The sequence below is a fragment of the Vanessa tameamea genome, chromosome 31 (genome assembly GCF_037043105.1).
Source record: "Vanessa tameamea isolate UH-Manoa-2023 chromosome 31, ilVanTame1 primary haplotype, whole genome shotgun sequence".
Classification (NCBI taxonomy): domain Eukaryota; kingdom Metazoa; phylum Arthropoda; class Insecta; order Lepidoptera; family Nymphalidae; genus Vanessa; species Vanessa tameamea.
Genome location: NC_087339.1, coordinates 4,254,441 through 4,272,520, shown reverse-complemented (window position 1 = coordinate 4,272,520; position 18,080 = coordinate 4,254,441). Strand labels below are relative to the sequence as shown.

The 18,080-nt window shown below is 41.8% G+C and overlaps 2 protein-coding genes across 11 annotated transcripts in view; one reads left to right on the top strand and one right to left on the bottom strand.

The window, feature by feature from the left end:
• Positions 1-607: 607 nt before the first annotated feature.
• LOC113394111 (bromodomain-containing protein 8-like) lies at positions 608-13,061 on the top strand. The gene is made up of 17 exons (XM_026631309.2): positions 608-873; positions 1,117-1,297; positions 1,927-2,116; positions 2,210-2,311; positions 2,538-2,663; positions 4,140-4,299; positions 5,620-5,707; positions 6,707-6,769; positions 7,235-7,506; positions 8,065-8,213; positions 8,561-8,751; positions 9,764-9,877; positions 11,449-11,521; positions 11,862-11,961; positions 12,177-12,311; positions 12,501-12,609; positions 12,919-13,061. Exons 1-17 carry the CDS (start codon positions 689-691, stop codon positions 13,048-13,050), a joined length of 2,370 nt encoding a protein of 789 aa, XP_026487094.2. The 5' UTR covers positions 608-688; the 3' UTR covers positions 13,051-13,061.
• Positions 13,062-16,515: 3,454 nt separating this feature from the next.
• The window catches only part of LOC113394110 (uncharacterized), a 43,192-nt gene continuing 41,627 nt past the window's right edge, over positions 16,516-18,080 (bottom strand). For 8 of the 10 annotated variants that reach the window (XM_064220114.1, XM_064220119.1, XM_064220118.1 and 5 more), the window contains one exon: positions 16,516-18,050. In XM_064220114.1, coding sequence (XP_064076184.1) covers positions 17,872-18,050 — 179 coding nt within the window. In that variant the 3' untranslated portion in view covers positions 16,516-17,871. The remainder of the gene's footprint in view (positions 18,051-18,080) is intronic. The other 2 variants (XR_010309803.1, XR_010309802.1) reach the window with 2 other exon arrangements.

Sequence of the window (18,080 nt, the reverse complement as noted above, 5' to 3'; positions counted from 1 at the left end):
CGATGATACAGCATCAGAGTAACTATATTCAGTGGCGGACTAACAGGGGGACGAAAGGGGTGGCTCGCCCCGGGCCTCCAGTCTTGGGAAGCTATTAAATCCATCCGCGTTCCCCTGATCAAATCCTCAATAAGACTTTAAAAATGTGCTAAGTACCTACATAATTTAACACTACAGCCATCTAGACTTTTTACTCACAAACATAAATAAAATAAACACTTATTTATACACACAAATGTAAACTGAATAAAAATCTTGTAAAACTACATTTTTTGAAAGATTTTTTTTTTTTAAACCTCATTCAGTTTTGCCGCCCCTGTCCTCTGACGGGCTTAGTCCGGCACAGACTATATTATTACAATATCATTAAAATCACAGAATATAAATGGATGGAATTATGAAAGAGCTGATGAACAGCAAAATAAAATTTTCTTTAATCATAGCTATGAATATTCTCTATCAAGCTCCCTAAAACGAAATCAAATCGGCTAATCTGCTAAGGAGGTATATTATTATTATTATTTATTTATTTATTTACTTACATTTCCACGTGTGACAGCTGTCATTATAAATTGGGTTTGTAACTTGTATCTGTGTCTGTTATTGTCAAATGTCATATTGCTAATGCTACATCAACGCAATGTTTTCATTTTATTATTTACTAACGAAAGTTTAATTACAAATAAAAATGAGTTCGGTACAAGAACGCTTACAACTAAAACGAGTGCCGTTAGATACATGGAACGTTCGAGAACAATTATGTCTCGCGTCAGCTGTAGTGCGGAGCGGTGATCAAAACTGGATGTCTGTATCCCGGGCTCTGAAAACTGTTGGCGAACCTAATAGACCCCCGGACTGGTATTCCCAAAAAAGGTAAGATATAATCATTGACTGCCAGACTTTTTTTCTGCGTTTAGTGCTTGTCTATCTAGGTAAGTACCACCCATTGCCGCCTACCTGCCAGCTTACAAGAAGCTTCGTTGCTTGGCGGTCTACCGCCTGTGTGTTTGTTCTTGTTTGTTCTTGTGGCACAAGAGACGTAACATCTCAACTCGTAATAATTTTGTAAATAAGGATTTTTATTTTACTTTATTAATGAGAAATGACTCATTTCAGTTGTGCAGCACAGTACGGGGCACTGTTAGAACATGTGGAAACTCCGAAACGCAAGAAACGGAATTCAGAGGGTGGTGTCGAGACGCCACAGGAGAGTATCCTCAAACAACTCACTCAGCAACGGATTCTTGAGATACAGAGTACACTGAGTGAGATGAACAACCAGTATGAACAGTTGAAGGTATGATCCTACTAATATTATATAAAATCATTGATAAATGTAGCCATTGAAATTGATGGCTCATTTATTTATTTAAAACTTGATTTAGTAACTTATGTATAATATATGTATGTATTTGTATTTTATTTTTTGAAGACCATTTTAAGGTGTACAATACTGTAGTACATTATTTTCATCTATCTCGTTGGGTTCAGCCAGCATTTGCAATGTAAACGCAAAAAATGTGTTTATTTACGACATCAGATTAGAATCTTATGAAACTACAGTATTTCTCAGCTATATAATGCATGTATTATACATATAAACTTTCCTCTCCAATCACTCTATCAATAAAATGAATCATAATCCGTTGCTTAGTTTCTAAGATCTAAGCGTACACAGGGAGAGACAGCGGGTAGCGACTTTGTTTTATACCGTGTAGTGATTGAGACGACAAATAAGTATTGAGTAAAATTAAAAAGGTTTCGCTAGTAAAATAAGAGAGAGGCATCATGGGCAGACACGATAAAATAAATCAAGAATGTTTTTATAAATCCCATCTGAATTCAAATAATAAAACAAACCGTAACTCAACACCACGCTGCTCCGTCGTAACACGACGTGTTCAGATAACACATGTTCGGTTTCAGAACGAAATAGCAGAGGTCCGAAGCCAGGCGACGTCCGACGACCGCGTCCAGGAGCTGTGGTCGGGGATCGAGGCGGCGAAGCGCGCGCGGGAGCGCGAGTGCGCGCGGCGCGCGGCCTGGCTCAAGGAGCGCGACGAGCGCCGCGCGCGCGCCGAGCGCACGTGGCGCCCCGCGCAGCCGCCGCCCGCGCGTCAGTGTGCCCACGTTTTTAATATAAATTAAATAGACAGTAACAGAAGGCGGGTGTTGCTATATACAAAAAAAATATTTTCTACGTTTACAGCGACAACAGCTCCGCCGTCCTCCCCGTTGCTCACTTCACTGCTCAAGTCGTCACCGGTGGTGACCACGCCGCAGCACATACCGCACCCTGCGACTGTCGTCGGTGAGCTTGATGATTTTCTGTTTACGCACATACTTGGGTGTTATTATCTGTCTGATCTGTCAAACCAGAGTACAGCAATACTGAGTACTGCTGTTTGGCGACAGGCACCTCCCCGGACGGATTTCCACAAAACCCTATCAAGTATTAATAATGTTAATTGCAAGTTAAATAAAAACATTTATAAATATATGTTGTCAACATTTCCGATGAGTCTTGGTATTTGCAGATTCCGTGTCTCCATCAGCTGGTGCTCCGACGCTGTCCCTTTTGCTGGAACAGGCGCAGGACAGCAAGAACGCAGCCATTGAACATATCAAGAGCCAACTCGTCCAGATAGAACACCAGCTCAAGGGTAACTTATCACGCAGGAATGTTATCTCTATTTGAATGTCAATAGAGTTCATTTCAGTTTACATACCTATTTGTCATCGAACATTCTCGAACCGAGGTTCATTTTAGGTAGTTTCTATATTTGGGCCAAACGTCCCCTACTTTTTGAGGAGGTCACATTTGAATTCGGAATCTTCGGTTGGTAATCATGATTTCTTCCCTCCGAGTCATCACGGCGCTTAAAGTTTAGACTCAGATATTCAACGCATTTTTTCAACGTGGTCTGTGTTAGACATTTTTCGAACCGATACGACACGTGAACCTTCAAGAAATAGGCTTTCACTTCTGAAAGGTTGGCAACACCTGAGTAAACTTTCTGGTGTTGCAAATGTTGTAATCTTTCAACAGGTGAGCCTGCTGTACGTTTGCCAACAATAGCATGAAATATATCGAATGAGATTATTAAAATAACTCAACATGTGACAAAATACTTGACTGGTTTTTAAAATGCATTTTATATTATTTAGTAGAGGTCAAGGAACCCAGTGGAAGTGATTTTTTTTTAATTCTAGTACATATTTGCTGAAAAATATTAAATGAAAAATTCCATATTTAGATAGCGCGCGAAAACGCTACTTTGACAATATGGCGCTGCAATGGGGTCGGTGACGTCACTTGCCTGTATTGTAATCTGTGGCACATATAATCCACATACTGTAGGCAAACGAGGTTAACGAGCAAGTGACGTCATCATATACCCGACCAATCGGGAGCGTTTTGTGTCACGTGACAAACGTTTAAAAAAATGCATTTTTATTTATGGATTTTTGAATAAATTAATTATTATTTTCAACTTTCGTTAGTAAATAACCGTTTTTAAACTCATAGTATATGCTGATTACAATAATTGACACTTTATTTTTCGCATTGTCGAATAGCCTGTTCAGCGCGAGGCACGTTCTTAAACCACGTATAGCACACTCAATCAATATCAAACTATATTTTATTCAAGTAGGCTTTTACAAGCACCTTTGAATCGTCGTTTAACAAACTATTTAAAGTAAAGCTACCACCGGTACGGAATGTAGATTCTACCGAGAGGAACCGGCATGAAAATCAGTAGTTACTCTTTTTCGACATCTAAAAATACAGTCACGTTAGTTAAACACAATTATATATGTATATCACGTCTCCTGCCTGGAAGTCAACGAGTGTTAACTCCACGCTTTTTTATCATCAATATAATCTCGTATCGAATAATGTGCCTTCTTTACCGATGGATTTTTTACAAATGACTTAAATCTGTGAAACGGCAAAGTTAAAAATATCTGCGGAATTTTATTATAGAAGCGGATATCTCGCCCCAAGAAGGTTTTATTGACTCTGCGGAGTCGGAAACTTGGCGTTGAGCTTATCCTTACTTCTCGTGCACATACAATACGAAAGACAGATAGATATCCTCAACAAAAATGAACTTTGAATATATGAATCGTTGCAGCGAGCACCCAGGCGACGGCGGCCACGGCGGCGCCGGCGGCGCCGGCGGCGCCGGCCGTGGACATCGACGACATCGAGATAAAGGCGGAGGACGTGTACGCGTTTCGCGACATCGACATCAACATCCCGCCCGTGGCGGCGCTGCACAAGGGAGGCGGCCGGTGAGTCGCGCTTGAGCGTCGGAGGCTGAGCCGCCGCAGGCTCTGCCCTTTCGGCTTTCCGCTTTGGGCCTTGAGTATACTATTAGAATAAACGGAGCGGTAGTTTTCGTATATTCGTAGCAATCTGATTGGTTGTACAATCTCATGACTATTTTGTAGCCTTTTTTTTTGATAAACATGTTACGTTGTTTCTTACAAGAATACATCACATTCGAAAACATACATAGCAGTCAACGTGAGAACAAACGTGTGAATGAAATTGTTGGTATTTCGGGGCCCTCTCAAATGGGGGCCCTGGTTTTTAATAATAAACGATATTGGTGTAAATAATAGGATTTTGTTGTAACAACGACATAGATGATGTTTCTGTCGTCGGTACTTCTCAGGTCTGAGGTATTTCTTTTCTGACGGTGGTTGAATTTTTACAATCAATAAGGTGTAAGTTGAATTTGTGCCAACCATTCTGGGTACCAGTCACTAATCAGATATTCTACTGCCAAACAGCAATACTCAGTACGAGTGAGCCAGCAACTACTGGCACAATTTACAGTGTCTCTTACGGTATCAATGTAATGGACATGTTTATCCATCCACGTATAGTCATATAAGAACACTTAAAGGATAAGCTTATAACGTTGAGTTTCCGACTCCGCGAAGTCAATAAATCCTTCTCGGGGCAAGGTATCCCGCTTCTATAATAAAATTCCGCAGATATTTTTAACTTTGCCGTTTCATAGATTCAAGTAATTTGTACAAAATCCATCGGTAAAGAATGCACATTATTCGATACAAGATTATATTGATGATAAAAAAGCGTGGAGTTAACGCTCGTTGACTTCCAGGCAGGAGACGTGACATACTTATATAATTGTATTTAACTAATATAACTTTGTATTTTAAATTTTGAAAAAGAGTAACTACTTTTCTTGTTGTTCTTCTCGGTAGAATCTACATTCCGTACCGGTGGTAGCTTTACTTTAAATAGTTTGTTAAACGACGATTCAAAAGTGCTCGTAAAAGCCTACCTGAATAAAGTATATTTTGATTTATATAGTAAGGAACACCCAAAATCAAAGGTATAAAATTGGCGCGCAGCCCTGTCACGGGCTCATTGGTCGGTTGTCAGTCGACGAGGAAACATCGCTCAAGTACTTTAAATGTCAGTGTTAAGCGGGTAGTTGTAAATCGAATGTTTAACGGTGATTGTTATGTTCCATATGTTTACTAATAACTGATTGTCACATTATTAATTGTCATATTGATTTTTTTTAATAAATTTTGAACCAAATTCCTAAATATATATACTTAATTCTGTTCCAGAGTGGCCGAAAAACCGATACCGAAGATAGAGCTCGAAGCTCCGGCGTCCGAACCGGAAGCGATCGAAGAGCCTGCGGTGGAAGTCAAGGTCATTATAAGTTGATTGAAAACTTTCAAATTCAGTAAAGTTATTCCACGAGTCGAACTCCTAGGGTACAAAATACTCGCACCTCATTGGTTGACGCGCGACTTGAGTTCACTGGACGTGTCTCGTATGTAACGACACGCACATAAACACACACACACTTAACACACACGTGGATATATAATTTAATTATATTATTAAAAAAACGCGGAGTTAACGCTCGTTGACTTCCAGGCGGGAGACGTGACATACATATATAATTGTATTCAACTAACATGACTGTATTTTTATATGTCGAAAAAGAGTAAGTACTGAGTTTCTTGCCGGTTCTTCTCGGTAGAATCTACGTTCCGAACCGGTCGTAGCTTCACTATAAATAGTTTGTTAAACGAAGATTCAAAAGTGCTCGTAAAAGCCTACTCGAATAAAGTATATTTTGATTTGATTTGATTTATTCTAGTACATATAATACAGAGAATTCCTTATCACATTAGTTCGACATATTTTTGTCTTAATTTTCTTCAAATTTTCTTATAAAATTTAAACTTAACATTGAACCCTAAGGTACGGGGCCTCTTTGATCTGTGTGTCATGTATCAAAATAAAATATTTATATTTGTAAGTTCTGTTATATTTTTAAAGAATGCTTAATGTCATTCACTTGGTGGTAGGGCTTTGTGCAAGCCCGTCTGGGTAGGTACCACCCACTCATCCGATATTCTACCGCCAAACAGTATTGTTGTGTTCCGGTTAGAAGGGTGAGTGAGCCAGTGTAATCACAGGCACAAGGGACATTACATCTTAGTTCCCAAGGTTGGTGGCGCATAGGTCATGTAAGGAATGGTTAATATTTCTTACAGCGCCTTTGTCTTTGGGCGGTGGTGACCACTTACCATCAGGTGGCCCATATGCTCGTCCGCCAATCAATGCCATAAAAAAAAAAATACAATTCGAAGCCCAAAATAAAAAATAACTTTGAATCTGTATGTTTATTTTCTTCAGGAGGAACCGGTTCCTGAGGCGAAGATCGTGGACGACGCTATGACGCCGGATGTTATGGAAATGGTATGATTTTTAATTAAAATCGGTAAGAGTTGGACCTGTGTCTGTGCGTCTAAGAACAGCCCATCTTCCCCTACTGGACAAAAGTTCCGCCTCAAACGAGAAGGTGGAGGTAGTTCCATCACGCTGTTTGTCTTGGGTTTGATTCGATTCTTCGGATGCGGGTGGTCTTAAATCCCGGGTTTAAATCCCGGACGATACAGACTTATGACTTTTTAATATAAACACACTTCGAAAAAAAAATGTTTACCTTAAGTCTGGTATGTGATGTTAGTCCGATTCGAAAATCTATATTAAATATGATTATACTTATTTATTGATTGTCTAAAAATCCAGCACCCGTTTACCCCCGTTTATGAGGGGGGGGGGGCTGATATTAAGAACCCCTGGCAACGTACGTTAACACGGTTCTCGATCCGATCGGATCTGGTAGTTAGTACTTTATAAATTTGAATTGGATGTTTCAAGGTCGAAGAGCAAGAACCACAGATACAAGAGGAGAACATACCAGAACCAAAGGAAACGGAAGTGAAGGTAGCGTTTCCGGAAGTTAAATTCCCAACGCTGGAAATTAAGGTTATACAGCTCGACGAACACAAGGATTCCCAGGTGAAAGAGGAAGTGAAGGAACCGGAACCGGAGCCGGAAATTGAACCGGTAGCGCCCGAAACGAGAACAGAGAATATGGAAGAAGATGAACAGGAGATGTCTAAAGTCGAAGAGAAGATCACAGATGAACCGTATGTATGGCGACTGCTTTTACAGTAAATAAAATATGTCCCTCGTGGAAGATTTACTTGGAGGGAGGGCTTTGTGCAAGCTCGTCTGGGTAGGTTAGGTAGGTACCACCCATAACATAACATAATCAGCCTGTAAATTTCCCACTGCTGGGCTAAGGCCTCCTCTCCCGTTGAGGAGAAGGTATGGAGCATATTCCACCACGCTGCTCCAAAGCGTCTTGGTGGTTGGGTCCGACCACCCACTCATCAGATATTCGACCGCAAAACAGTACTCAGTGTAACGACAGGCACAAGGGATATAACATCTTGATTCCCAAGGTTGGCGGCGCCATTGTCTATGGGCGGTGGTGACCAAGGGTCTACGTGTTGTTTATTTCCGGCGAGGAAAGTTGAATTTCTTGCCATTTCTCTGCTATATTATGCACGAATCGCTCTGTTTATTGATGAAAACCGCAACAAAATCACACAAACAGAGCGGGAAGCGACCTTATCTCGTACCACGTGGACGGCATAGGAGGATGCGTGCCAATCGATGTCCCGAAAAGATAATGATTTCAGGGAACCAGTTCAAGAACCGCCGGCTACAGTAGCCGAGGAAGCAGTAGAACCGCCACCAGCAGAACCTCAGCCCGAAGAAGAAGCTGCCCCGGACCCGCAAGACATACCGCTGCCACCGGAAGTTCAGTCTAAAGAGGATGAAAAAGAAGGTAACTGCATCACTATTGACGAGCATTTGTGTTATTAATAAAATTAGTTTGGAAAAATCTGCCAAGTGTGCGTCAGACTCGCCCACGAAGGGTTCCGTACCATTATCTGTAAAAATGGCAAAAAAAACATGGCTGTTGTATGGGAGTCCCTTTAAATATTTATTTTATTCGGTTTTTTAGTATTTGTTGTTATAGCGGCAACAGAAATATACCAATTGTCTAACTATCGTGGTTCATGAGATACACTCTGACGGACGGACGGACAGCGGAGTCTTAGTATACCCTTTGGGTACGGAACCCTAAAAACGAATACCAAAAAAAAATTTTACATTATAAAAAATTTTCAGCTCCAGAAGTAATTCAACCACTAGAACCACAGCCAGAAGAACCAGCGAAAGTCCCCGATGAAGTCGCGGAAGAAACCGATAAAAAAGAAGAAGAACCCGTCGTAGAAGACGCCGAGAAGAAAGAAGAGGTTCCAGAAGAGGATGTCGAAGAGAAATTGATAGAAGATATCAAGAAGGAAGAAGATGCTGAGGTATGTTACGTGGTATTTTAAATGTTAATTTGTAGTTTTGATCGGCGTAAGAGCTTAAGTATTTTAAGTTAAGAAATATTTATTTACGTTGTCTCAATCAAATCAAATTTATTCGAGTAGACTGCTTTAAGCACTTTTGAATCGTCATTTACAGAACTAGACGTACAGCTAACGGTTCGGATTGTAGATTCTACCGAGAAGAACCGGCAAGTAACTGTAGTTACTGTTTTGCTATATATTAAACACAAAGTTGTGTCAATCAAATACAGTTAAAGGCCTAGCGAACCAACCAGAGCCTGAACGACAATTCAGTCAGTTCATCTTCCGTTCCACAGCACAAATGAGTCTGTTTTTTTACTGTCTGTGACATAACTTTTACTGTCTTTACCATAGGGCACGCGCCCAGGGCCCCCATCCTGAGAGGGCCCCGAGGAACCAACAATTTACCAAATTAAACCAAAAAATATCTAGCAAAAGGGCCCCAGCATAGCTTCAGACGGTTCCTCTCGGTAGAATCTACATTCCGAACCGGCGGTAGCTTTACTTTAAATAGTTTGTTAAACGACGATTCAAAGGTGCTCGTAAAAGCCTACTCGAATAAAGTATATTTTGATTTGATTTGATACGAAAAGAGGGCTGCACGTCCCGTAGCACCGAAGGCCACTTAGTTTCGAAATTATTGATAAACGAACTAATTTTAAAGTCAGGATTACAATATATATTCTAAACTTAAGATTAGGTCATTTTAAAAAGCGGAGAGTCTAAAACAAGTTACCAAATTCTATGAACGGAAGATGAATTTAGTAAAGTGACTAGGCGTTTAATCGGACGGCTAGTCGAGCCAGTTGCCTGCGACATATTTAATCTGTGTTGATTAATATGCTTAATCAATACAGAGCGACTTCGGGCGCAGAGAAAAACATATTTTTCAAATATTTAAATCATTAAAATAATGTTCTATCCGATTGAGAACTTTCTCCATTTTTTAAATTATATTGCGTTCGTGTTACAGGATTCCATTCCATTGAAAGATATGATACGAGACGAACTATCGCAAGAGGAAGTTAAGAGGGAGGGCCTGGAAGAGGACACACACACGGAGACAGACGACGACACTCCCATGGAGGTACTCATTAAATAAATTCATACGATTGGAGAACCTTCGTGTCCGTTTCAACAGCAGGAAGGGTTAAGATGACTGAACGGCTTCGACCTTGAATTGACATGACGTCATACGTTAAGATCTTAGTAATCTGTGGTATTTATTATGGTTGTCGAAGTGGCGTTTTATTGTATAGTAAGGGTATATGTGCCACCTGATGGTAAGGTCACCACCTCCTGAAGGCATTGGAGCTGTAAGAAATTTCAACGTAACCGAGATGTTATGTCCCTTGTGCCAGATACACTGGCTCAGTCATCCTTCAAACTTGATAAGTACTGCTGTTTCAAAATCCTCCTGCCCTTATCCCAATTTTACTCGGGGTCTGTCTTGGCATGTCTTCTTCCATACTTCTCTGTCGGACGTCATCTCACGAGTAACATTCTGTCTAACCATATCGTCTTTCACACAATCCATCCATCGTTCCTCTGGTCGTCCCCTACCTCTGTATCCTCTCTCCAAACTCTGAACTTATTATCCTTTTCTATCTAAGCTCGCTGAACCAAAATTGATCAAACTCAGTTCAATGGTTTGGTCGTGAACGAACAAAAGACATACAGACAACAGACAGACAAACAGAAAGCAGCGGGGGGGGGGGCCGATTTGCGTACGTACACATTCCGTCCAATCACAGCTGCCCATATACAAGTGAGATCCAATAGACGACAAGCTTGAACTGACGCACCAATCGCGTGCAGCCTGGGCGCCCCCGGCTCCTTCATTCCTCAAAAGAGACCAACCGACGCCTACTGCGTTTCGTAAACTATCGTTTCTTTGGTCGTCCCCTCCCTCTATTTCCATCCACATCCGTTTTCAAAACCTTCCTCACAACACGGTCCTCATTCCTCCGCATAACGTGCCCATACCAAGACAGCCGGTTACATAGACTGAGTACTGCAGTTTGGTGGTAGAATATCTGATGGGTGGGTGGTACCTACCCAAGTAGAGTTTTAAATGACAACGTTAAATTAAAGTGGATATAAGTAGTCAAGTGTAACAGTGTTGTATTATAAATAGAGATATGTTAATCGTAAACTCCCAGTAGAGCACAATATGACTGCATTAGCATTAGCAGCCTGTAAATTTCCCACTGCTGGGCTAAAGGCCTCCTCTCCCTTTGAGGAGAAGATTTGGAGCATATTCCACCCCGCTGCTCCAATGCGGGTTGGCGGAATACACATGTGGCAGAATTTCGTTGAAATTACACACATGCAGGCTTCCTCACGATGTTTTCCTTCACCGCCGAGCACGAGATGAATTATAAACACGAATTAAGCACATGAAAATTCAGTGGTGCCTGCCTGGGTTTGAACCCGAAATCATCGGTTAAGATGCACGCGTTCTAACCACTGGGCCATCTCGGCTCTTATCAATATGACTGAGTTATTAGAAATATGTTTTTTTATCTACATATCGTAAGCCAAGATCCAACAATAGTTTAGGATCGTGTCTTATAAAAGTTTAAGCCGATAAATATCCCGCTGCTGGACTGAGATTTGGATTTTTTTGATTATTGGACTTTTTTTTTTGTTTTTCAGCTCAGTCGCGAGGAAGAGAAAGATGGAAAAAAGAAGAGGGATTACTCGAGGAAGAAGAAGTCTGATTCTAGAAGTGAGATTTTGTTTTTAATATATGTTGGAAACTGGTTGAACTTCCAACCCCCGTTTTATTCCCTTAGGGGTGGAGTCTCGTAAGATCCGCTTATATATGTATAGATTTACTGTTCTACGAAAATAATTCTTTTTGTTGAGAAGTTTTTTAAGATGAAGGCGTGTTAACCAATTCACCACGCATTGGTGTTGTCGGAATGGTTAATATGTGGGCAGTGGTGACCATTTACCATCAGGTGGCCCATTCGCGATAAAAACAGCGTTCAAACTCAAACTCGAAACAAAATAGATGTTCTAATTCTGATGTCAAAATAATTGCGTAATCGTCTCCGATATTCCAGCGTGTTCGGGCTCCGAGAGCGCCCCGGAGTCCCCGAGTGCGAGCGACGCCGAGAGACAGCACCGCCTGTGGAAGAAGAGCGTCATGCTGGTGTACAGCCGGTGGGACCACGAGCTGATGCATATATAGCTATGTCCATGAAATTAATTGTCACATGTTCCACCGGGCTTAAAGATTCTGTCCAAAAACCGACAAGAATCTAAGTACTTATAGCATCCAAATCATCAAATCAAATCAACAAACTCCACGCCTCTTTCTGATCGATATAATCTCGTACTGTTTTAAGTAAATTAAAAACGTTTCGTTCGTCCCCAAGACTGTGCGCACACAAGTACGCGTCCCTGTTCCTGCGGCCGATCTCCGACGAGGAGGCCCCCGGGTACAGCGTGGTGGTCAAGCGGCCCATGGACCTGTCCACCGTCAGGCGGAACATCGACGCCGGTCACGTGAGGTATGGACCGCTGCGATTCGCCGATGGCTCTGCAGTTCTCGCTTAGCGCGCGTTTAGTCAAAATAATTTTTAGTTATTTCAAATCGTATGACAGGTTTTTTTTTTAGATATTTCATATAAGTATGTACTCGGGAATATTCGTCGGTAGTTTTTGAAGTCATGTTCGCTTGTTCGTCGTGTCCATTCCAGGACTACGGCCGAGTTCCAGCGCGACGTGCTGCTGATGCTGTCCAACGCGCTGCTCTACAACAGCAGCTCGCACAGCGTGTACGCGATGGCGCGGGAGATGCACGAAGACGTGAGTTTAAGGCATTCGCTTACGCCTGAGTCGAGGCGTTTCACGTTCAAGTTTAAGAAATATTCGTAAGGGGTAGTTTAAAGAAAATATCTGTCTGATATACGGCTAGCGCTGTGCGTTAGAGTGAGAGAGGGGGAGCCGGCCTACCGCTGCCGTATGGGAAGGGGAAGCCAGACAGACTGGCGCCGTAACGCGTTACGTAACGAAGCGGTTTACTCTCACATAAGAGGTGTTTCACGAATTAATGTAGACATACAGAAGATGTCAAATGGGTGGACTGAGGTGGAGTAACGTAACTCTGGCCGGCAGGCGCAGTGCCAGCTGGGCATGCTGCTGGCGGCGCAGGCGCACGCGGGGCTGTGCGCCCCCCCCCGCCGCAAGCGCCGCCTCGACGCGCACGCGCACGCGCACGCGCCGCACAACAAGCACCACCGCCTGTGACCGATCAATATACTCTGATTCAATCCAACTGTTTTATTTCATCTCCTAACGTCCCACAATACATGAGTTTGGCTTTCCGTAGAAATATAATAAAATATTCTGTTTTGGAGTCACAGAAGCACATTATTGTTCTATTATATTGAAATTAAACTCGTAATTTTTAGTCTGTGCACCACGTGACCTAAGACACGAGCCGCCCCGGTGTGACGTCACGGTCAGACGGGCAGAAACTGTCATTTCAATATGATCTGGCCCTCTGATAAACAACTTGACACCAACGATGGTGTGTTGATGATTGGAGTTCATTATTTTCCTAAAAAAACTCCAAATATCGTGTTAACGTCGAACGAGTGCCGGTCGTAAATACACGAATGTTGTTTTTAAAAATCTGACGTCGACAAAATCACTGACAGCGTTTATAAGGGACTAAAAAGTTTACAATTAAATTTTCGGGCAAGAGAACATGTTTATTTTGGCGAATTATATTTCTTTCTGGCTTTTTATTAGGAAAATCAACATTATGAAGTAGTTTTTCAAATATAATGGATTACCCTGTTGGCTTAAAATGGTTAATTATTAGTTTTGTAAATCCAATTAAAGGAATACACGATTATAACGACCTTTATACTTACGTTTTCCATGACATCGATATATTACAGACAGTGCTGGACTAAGGCCTCTCCTTTTGTGGAGGTTTGAGCATATTCCACCCCGCTGCTCCAATGCGAGTTGGTGGATACACATGTGTCAGAATTTGGTTGAAATTAGACAGATGCAAGTATCCTCACGATGTTTTCCTTCATCGAGCACGAGATGAATTATTCACACAAATTAAGCATATGAAAATTCAGTGGTGCTTGTCTGGGTTTGAACCAGTACTCATCGGTTAAGATGCGAGTGTTTTATCACTGGGCCGTCTCGGCTTTTTTTCGCGCGAAATTGATAAAATTTCATAGCATAGTTTTACACCTTATTTAAAAAAAAAGTAGCTAAGTCCTTTCTTGGGGCTCCAACTTACTTGGTACCAAATTTCATCAAAATCTGTTCGGCTTTGCGTTTAAGAGTAACAGACAGACAGACAGAATTACTTTTGCACTAATATTACTAGTAGTGTAGTCAGTAGAGTATCTACTGCGAATTCATCTCTTAGTGGTGCGGACAGACAGACTGGAGGTACGCTTTAGATTAATCTGATCGGTCGAAACAATATTAAAGTAAACGAAGTTTTTACTATAATTACTTCTTCGTTCCTTAACTAGCGACCCGCCCCAGCTTCGCACGGTTGTAATGCTGGTTCTAAATATACTACAGAATGTCTTACAACGTTACGTCCCTGCATTTTAAATCTGTAATATCTTCGAAAGTATTCCTGTAAATAAATCACACGCTGTAAAGGGCCATATTGATCTGTATTAAATGCACAATGTTTTTATTCGGATAAGGATTAATGCTTTATTGACATGGTATATGTCGCGGCCTTTTTTGAAGACTTTTTTAAGGTGTACAATACTGAAGTACATTATTTTGATCTATCTCGTAGGGTTCAGCCCAAATTACAACCTGATCCTTAAATGATCCTCACAATTAGGCATTTTTATTAATATTATAGTTAATGTATATTTTTAGGTTATTCTTTTAGGCTGCATTGTACGGAAACTGATGTTGTTGAACGTGTGCTTACTGTAATCCAGCCGTCGACTTCTGCTCTAAGTACAAAAGGTCATTTACATATAATATGTACCTAGCCAAACAAGGTAATTTACATATAATATGTACCTGATATGTATGTTTATATTTGCTAGTTCGCGTGCCCTTTGACAAAGGTCTCCTATCCTTTCCAATCATTTATTTTTGTGTCAATTCATACCGAACTATTACAATATATTAATTTTAGGGGCTTTGAAACGTCGTTTCAATATTAATAAGATTCAAATACACATGGAGGTGGTCAAATTAAAACAAAGATTATTAAGAAAACAGGAGACTCCCATGATTTTACAATCTTATGACATTGATGAATTATTGTGATATGAGAATATAATAATATATTAAGGTTAATGCCATCTGTGGCGCCAATGGGAAACTAACACCGCCATCTAGTGGCCGAGGCCCGGAAACTTTTCTTTTAAATCTCGAGTTGCTTATCTATTGCTCTTATAAGTATTATCTATGGTTCAGCCAGCGTTTGCAATGTTAGCTCAAAAGTGTTTATTCACGACATCGCTTCAGAAACCTCTAAAATTATCAATATTTCTCTACTATATTGTGCAAGTATTATACATATAAACCTTCCTCTTGAATCAATCTATCTATTAACAAAATACGTCATCAAAATCCGTTTTGTAATTTTAAAGATCTAAGCATACATACGGACAGACAGCGCTAAGCGACTTTGTTTTATACTTGTAATGATTATAAAATGATCGATTCCCCGTACAAACTTCCACCCCTTTCACATCCTTAGGGGATGATTTCCGTGATAAAACATATTCACTCTCCCGGGACTCAAACTATCCGCACACCAAATTCCATCTAAATCGGTTCAGCAGTTTAAGCGTGAAGAGGTAACAGAGTTACTTTCGTTATTATAATATTAGTACAGATAATAATCAAAGTAATCTTTATTCGAGTGGACTCATAAGAGCACTTTGAATCGTCAGGTTAGTGTCGGATCAAATGTAAAGCTACCACCGGTCCGGAAAGTGGATTTTAGCGAGGAGAACCGGCAAGAAACTACACTTTTCCCTCATTTTAATCAGTTAGTATGTCAGTAAAGTAAAATTGAAATGTTATATATCCTGGTTATCATAAATATAATCTTGTGTTGAGTAATATGCCTTATTTATCAAAGTTTCTTTGGCGTGAGCTTTTTAACAGCCCAAGGCTACACGACACTATTCCACTAAAATCAAATCAAATTCATTCGAGTAAACTTCACAACGAAGCGTTTTTGAAACGTCGATATTCAAACACTACCACCGTTTCGGATACAGCCTCCGGCGAGAAGAAACGGCAAGAAACTCGCACAGTTGCTCTTTTCAAGTAAACAGATTTACAATAATTAGTGTCCCGTGACGGAACCCGAGCCTTAATCCAGGCGTTTCTTCCTAAAAGCATTCTTTTAGTGAACAATAAGATGTATTTATTAATTTAGTCTTAACAAACGTTTTAAAATCAGTGAACGGTATGTCAATATATACTAACTTTACTTGAGACTCGTGGTAGACGTTTATATATACATATATTATTGTAATTGCGAACGTAACTCTGTCTGTCTGTCGCTCTCTCGAAACGACTGAACCGATTTTGATGAAACTTGGTTCGCAGCGAGTTCCGAGTACTCGAGAATCTATCCGAAGTCTTGCGTGTAATTCATCCGAGTTCTCTCGATTCTCACTTCGAACGGCCGCCTCCGAGCTCTGCGAACGTTCTCCGACGAGGGAAGGGACGAAATGAAACTCACTCTGGCTATAATATACACATTTCTTATTCATAATCTTACAACCCATAGCACTGGTCTGCGATACACAAACGGACAGATCCTCGTGCTACCGATATATATAAAGTGGCGCTTAAAATACTAGTCCGTTCCGTTTCCGGGACACACCCGGAACACCTTCACGTTCGGCTTTAGAATGACATTCATCGGCAGAAGCGGCTCGAGCCGACATCGGTCTCCGAGTGGATCGCTTGTCGGTTTCGAAAGTCAGTCGACCTCGAGTCGACTGAGCGAATATGGCGACCCTCGATCGTATTCGTTGCGAAACCTTCGCTCCGATCGAGGCGTTTCTGTCGTGTCGTGTCGAGTTCATTCCGAAGCACATTTTGCCAATAATTCCAGCACGAGCGTTAGATCGTAGCAATATCTTGTCGGAATTTCGTTATAATTTGTCACTTTTGTACAACTTCCCCCCGCGGTTCCGGAATCTCGACCCGAACTCGATAACTCCGAGCGAGTTTCTTGTGATGCGGAATCGTGAAAATCACAGAGAACGTTGTTACGCAAGGAGCGCTCGGCGTTCCCAAGTTCTCTATACGGGGCTGACGTCACTCTCAAAACTCGGATCCGTGCGAATGAAGTAAAACGGTTCTAACTTTTTTGCAAGAAGCATAACGGCAGTCTGGCAAGAGGCAGTTCTCGTGTGTTGTCACTCCGTGTAAAGTAACGCAGTAACGCGTTACAACATGGACGCGACGCCAACAGTTTGAAGCTTCCGAGTTCCGTCGGCCAACCCTCGGCTAACTCCTCGCCAGCCGACGCACCGAGCGTGTGTAATGAGTTGTCGTTACGTGAACACCCGTCTCCCTAGACACGTCCGCTAACTGCGAACCCGTCACGGACGGTAGAGCGAGACGGCAGATCTGTCCGTCCTGTTCTGTGTGACCCGATCTGTCGTAGTTTTCACTCTTCAGTCAAACGGGAGTTCGTTTAAGTTTTCGAGCGTCGTTGTTGAACTCGCAACGTCAGTTCAAGTCGAGTCTCGCGAGGGAATCGGAACCGTCCCTCTGATCCCGCGGAGCTGGTGTCCTCACGGTCGGCACGATCCGGTTCTTTTTAGTCACTTATTATTGATGCAGTTTTATATTACAAATATAATTCTGCCTTCTTGTGTGAAATGTTCGTGAGGAGTTTTTCAAATGATTAAAGCTGCCTGGGACACGGTGGTGCGGGGCCCCAAGCTCGGGGGCCCAGGTGTCTAATTTATTTTTTATTACATAGGGGCCTGAGACGCCGCCCGATGTTAAACTAAACTTTACAAATAAATATAATCGTTTGTGACATCAGCGGTCGCGGCGGTCGCGGCGCGCGAGGGCGGAGCCCTACTTCTGGTGGTGCCGCAGCGCGGCCGCGATGTCGCGCACGTCGAGCTGCACCTTCGGCTTGTGCTGCGGCGGCTCGAAGTAGAAGTCGAACCGCTTGAAAGACTCGATCTCCCGTTCGGAGACTTCGAGAGACGAGAGGTTGGTGATGCTGCGGTCCGGCAGGAACACGCTGGATTCTGCAATCGGGAAACACGTTTCCGGTTTAT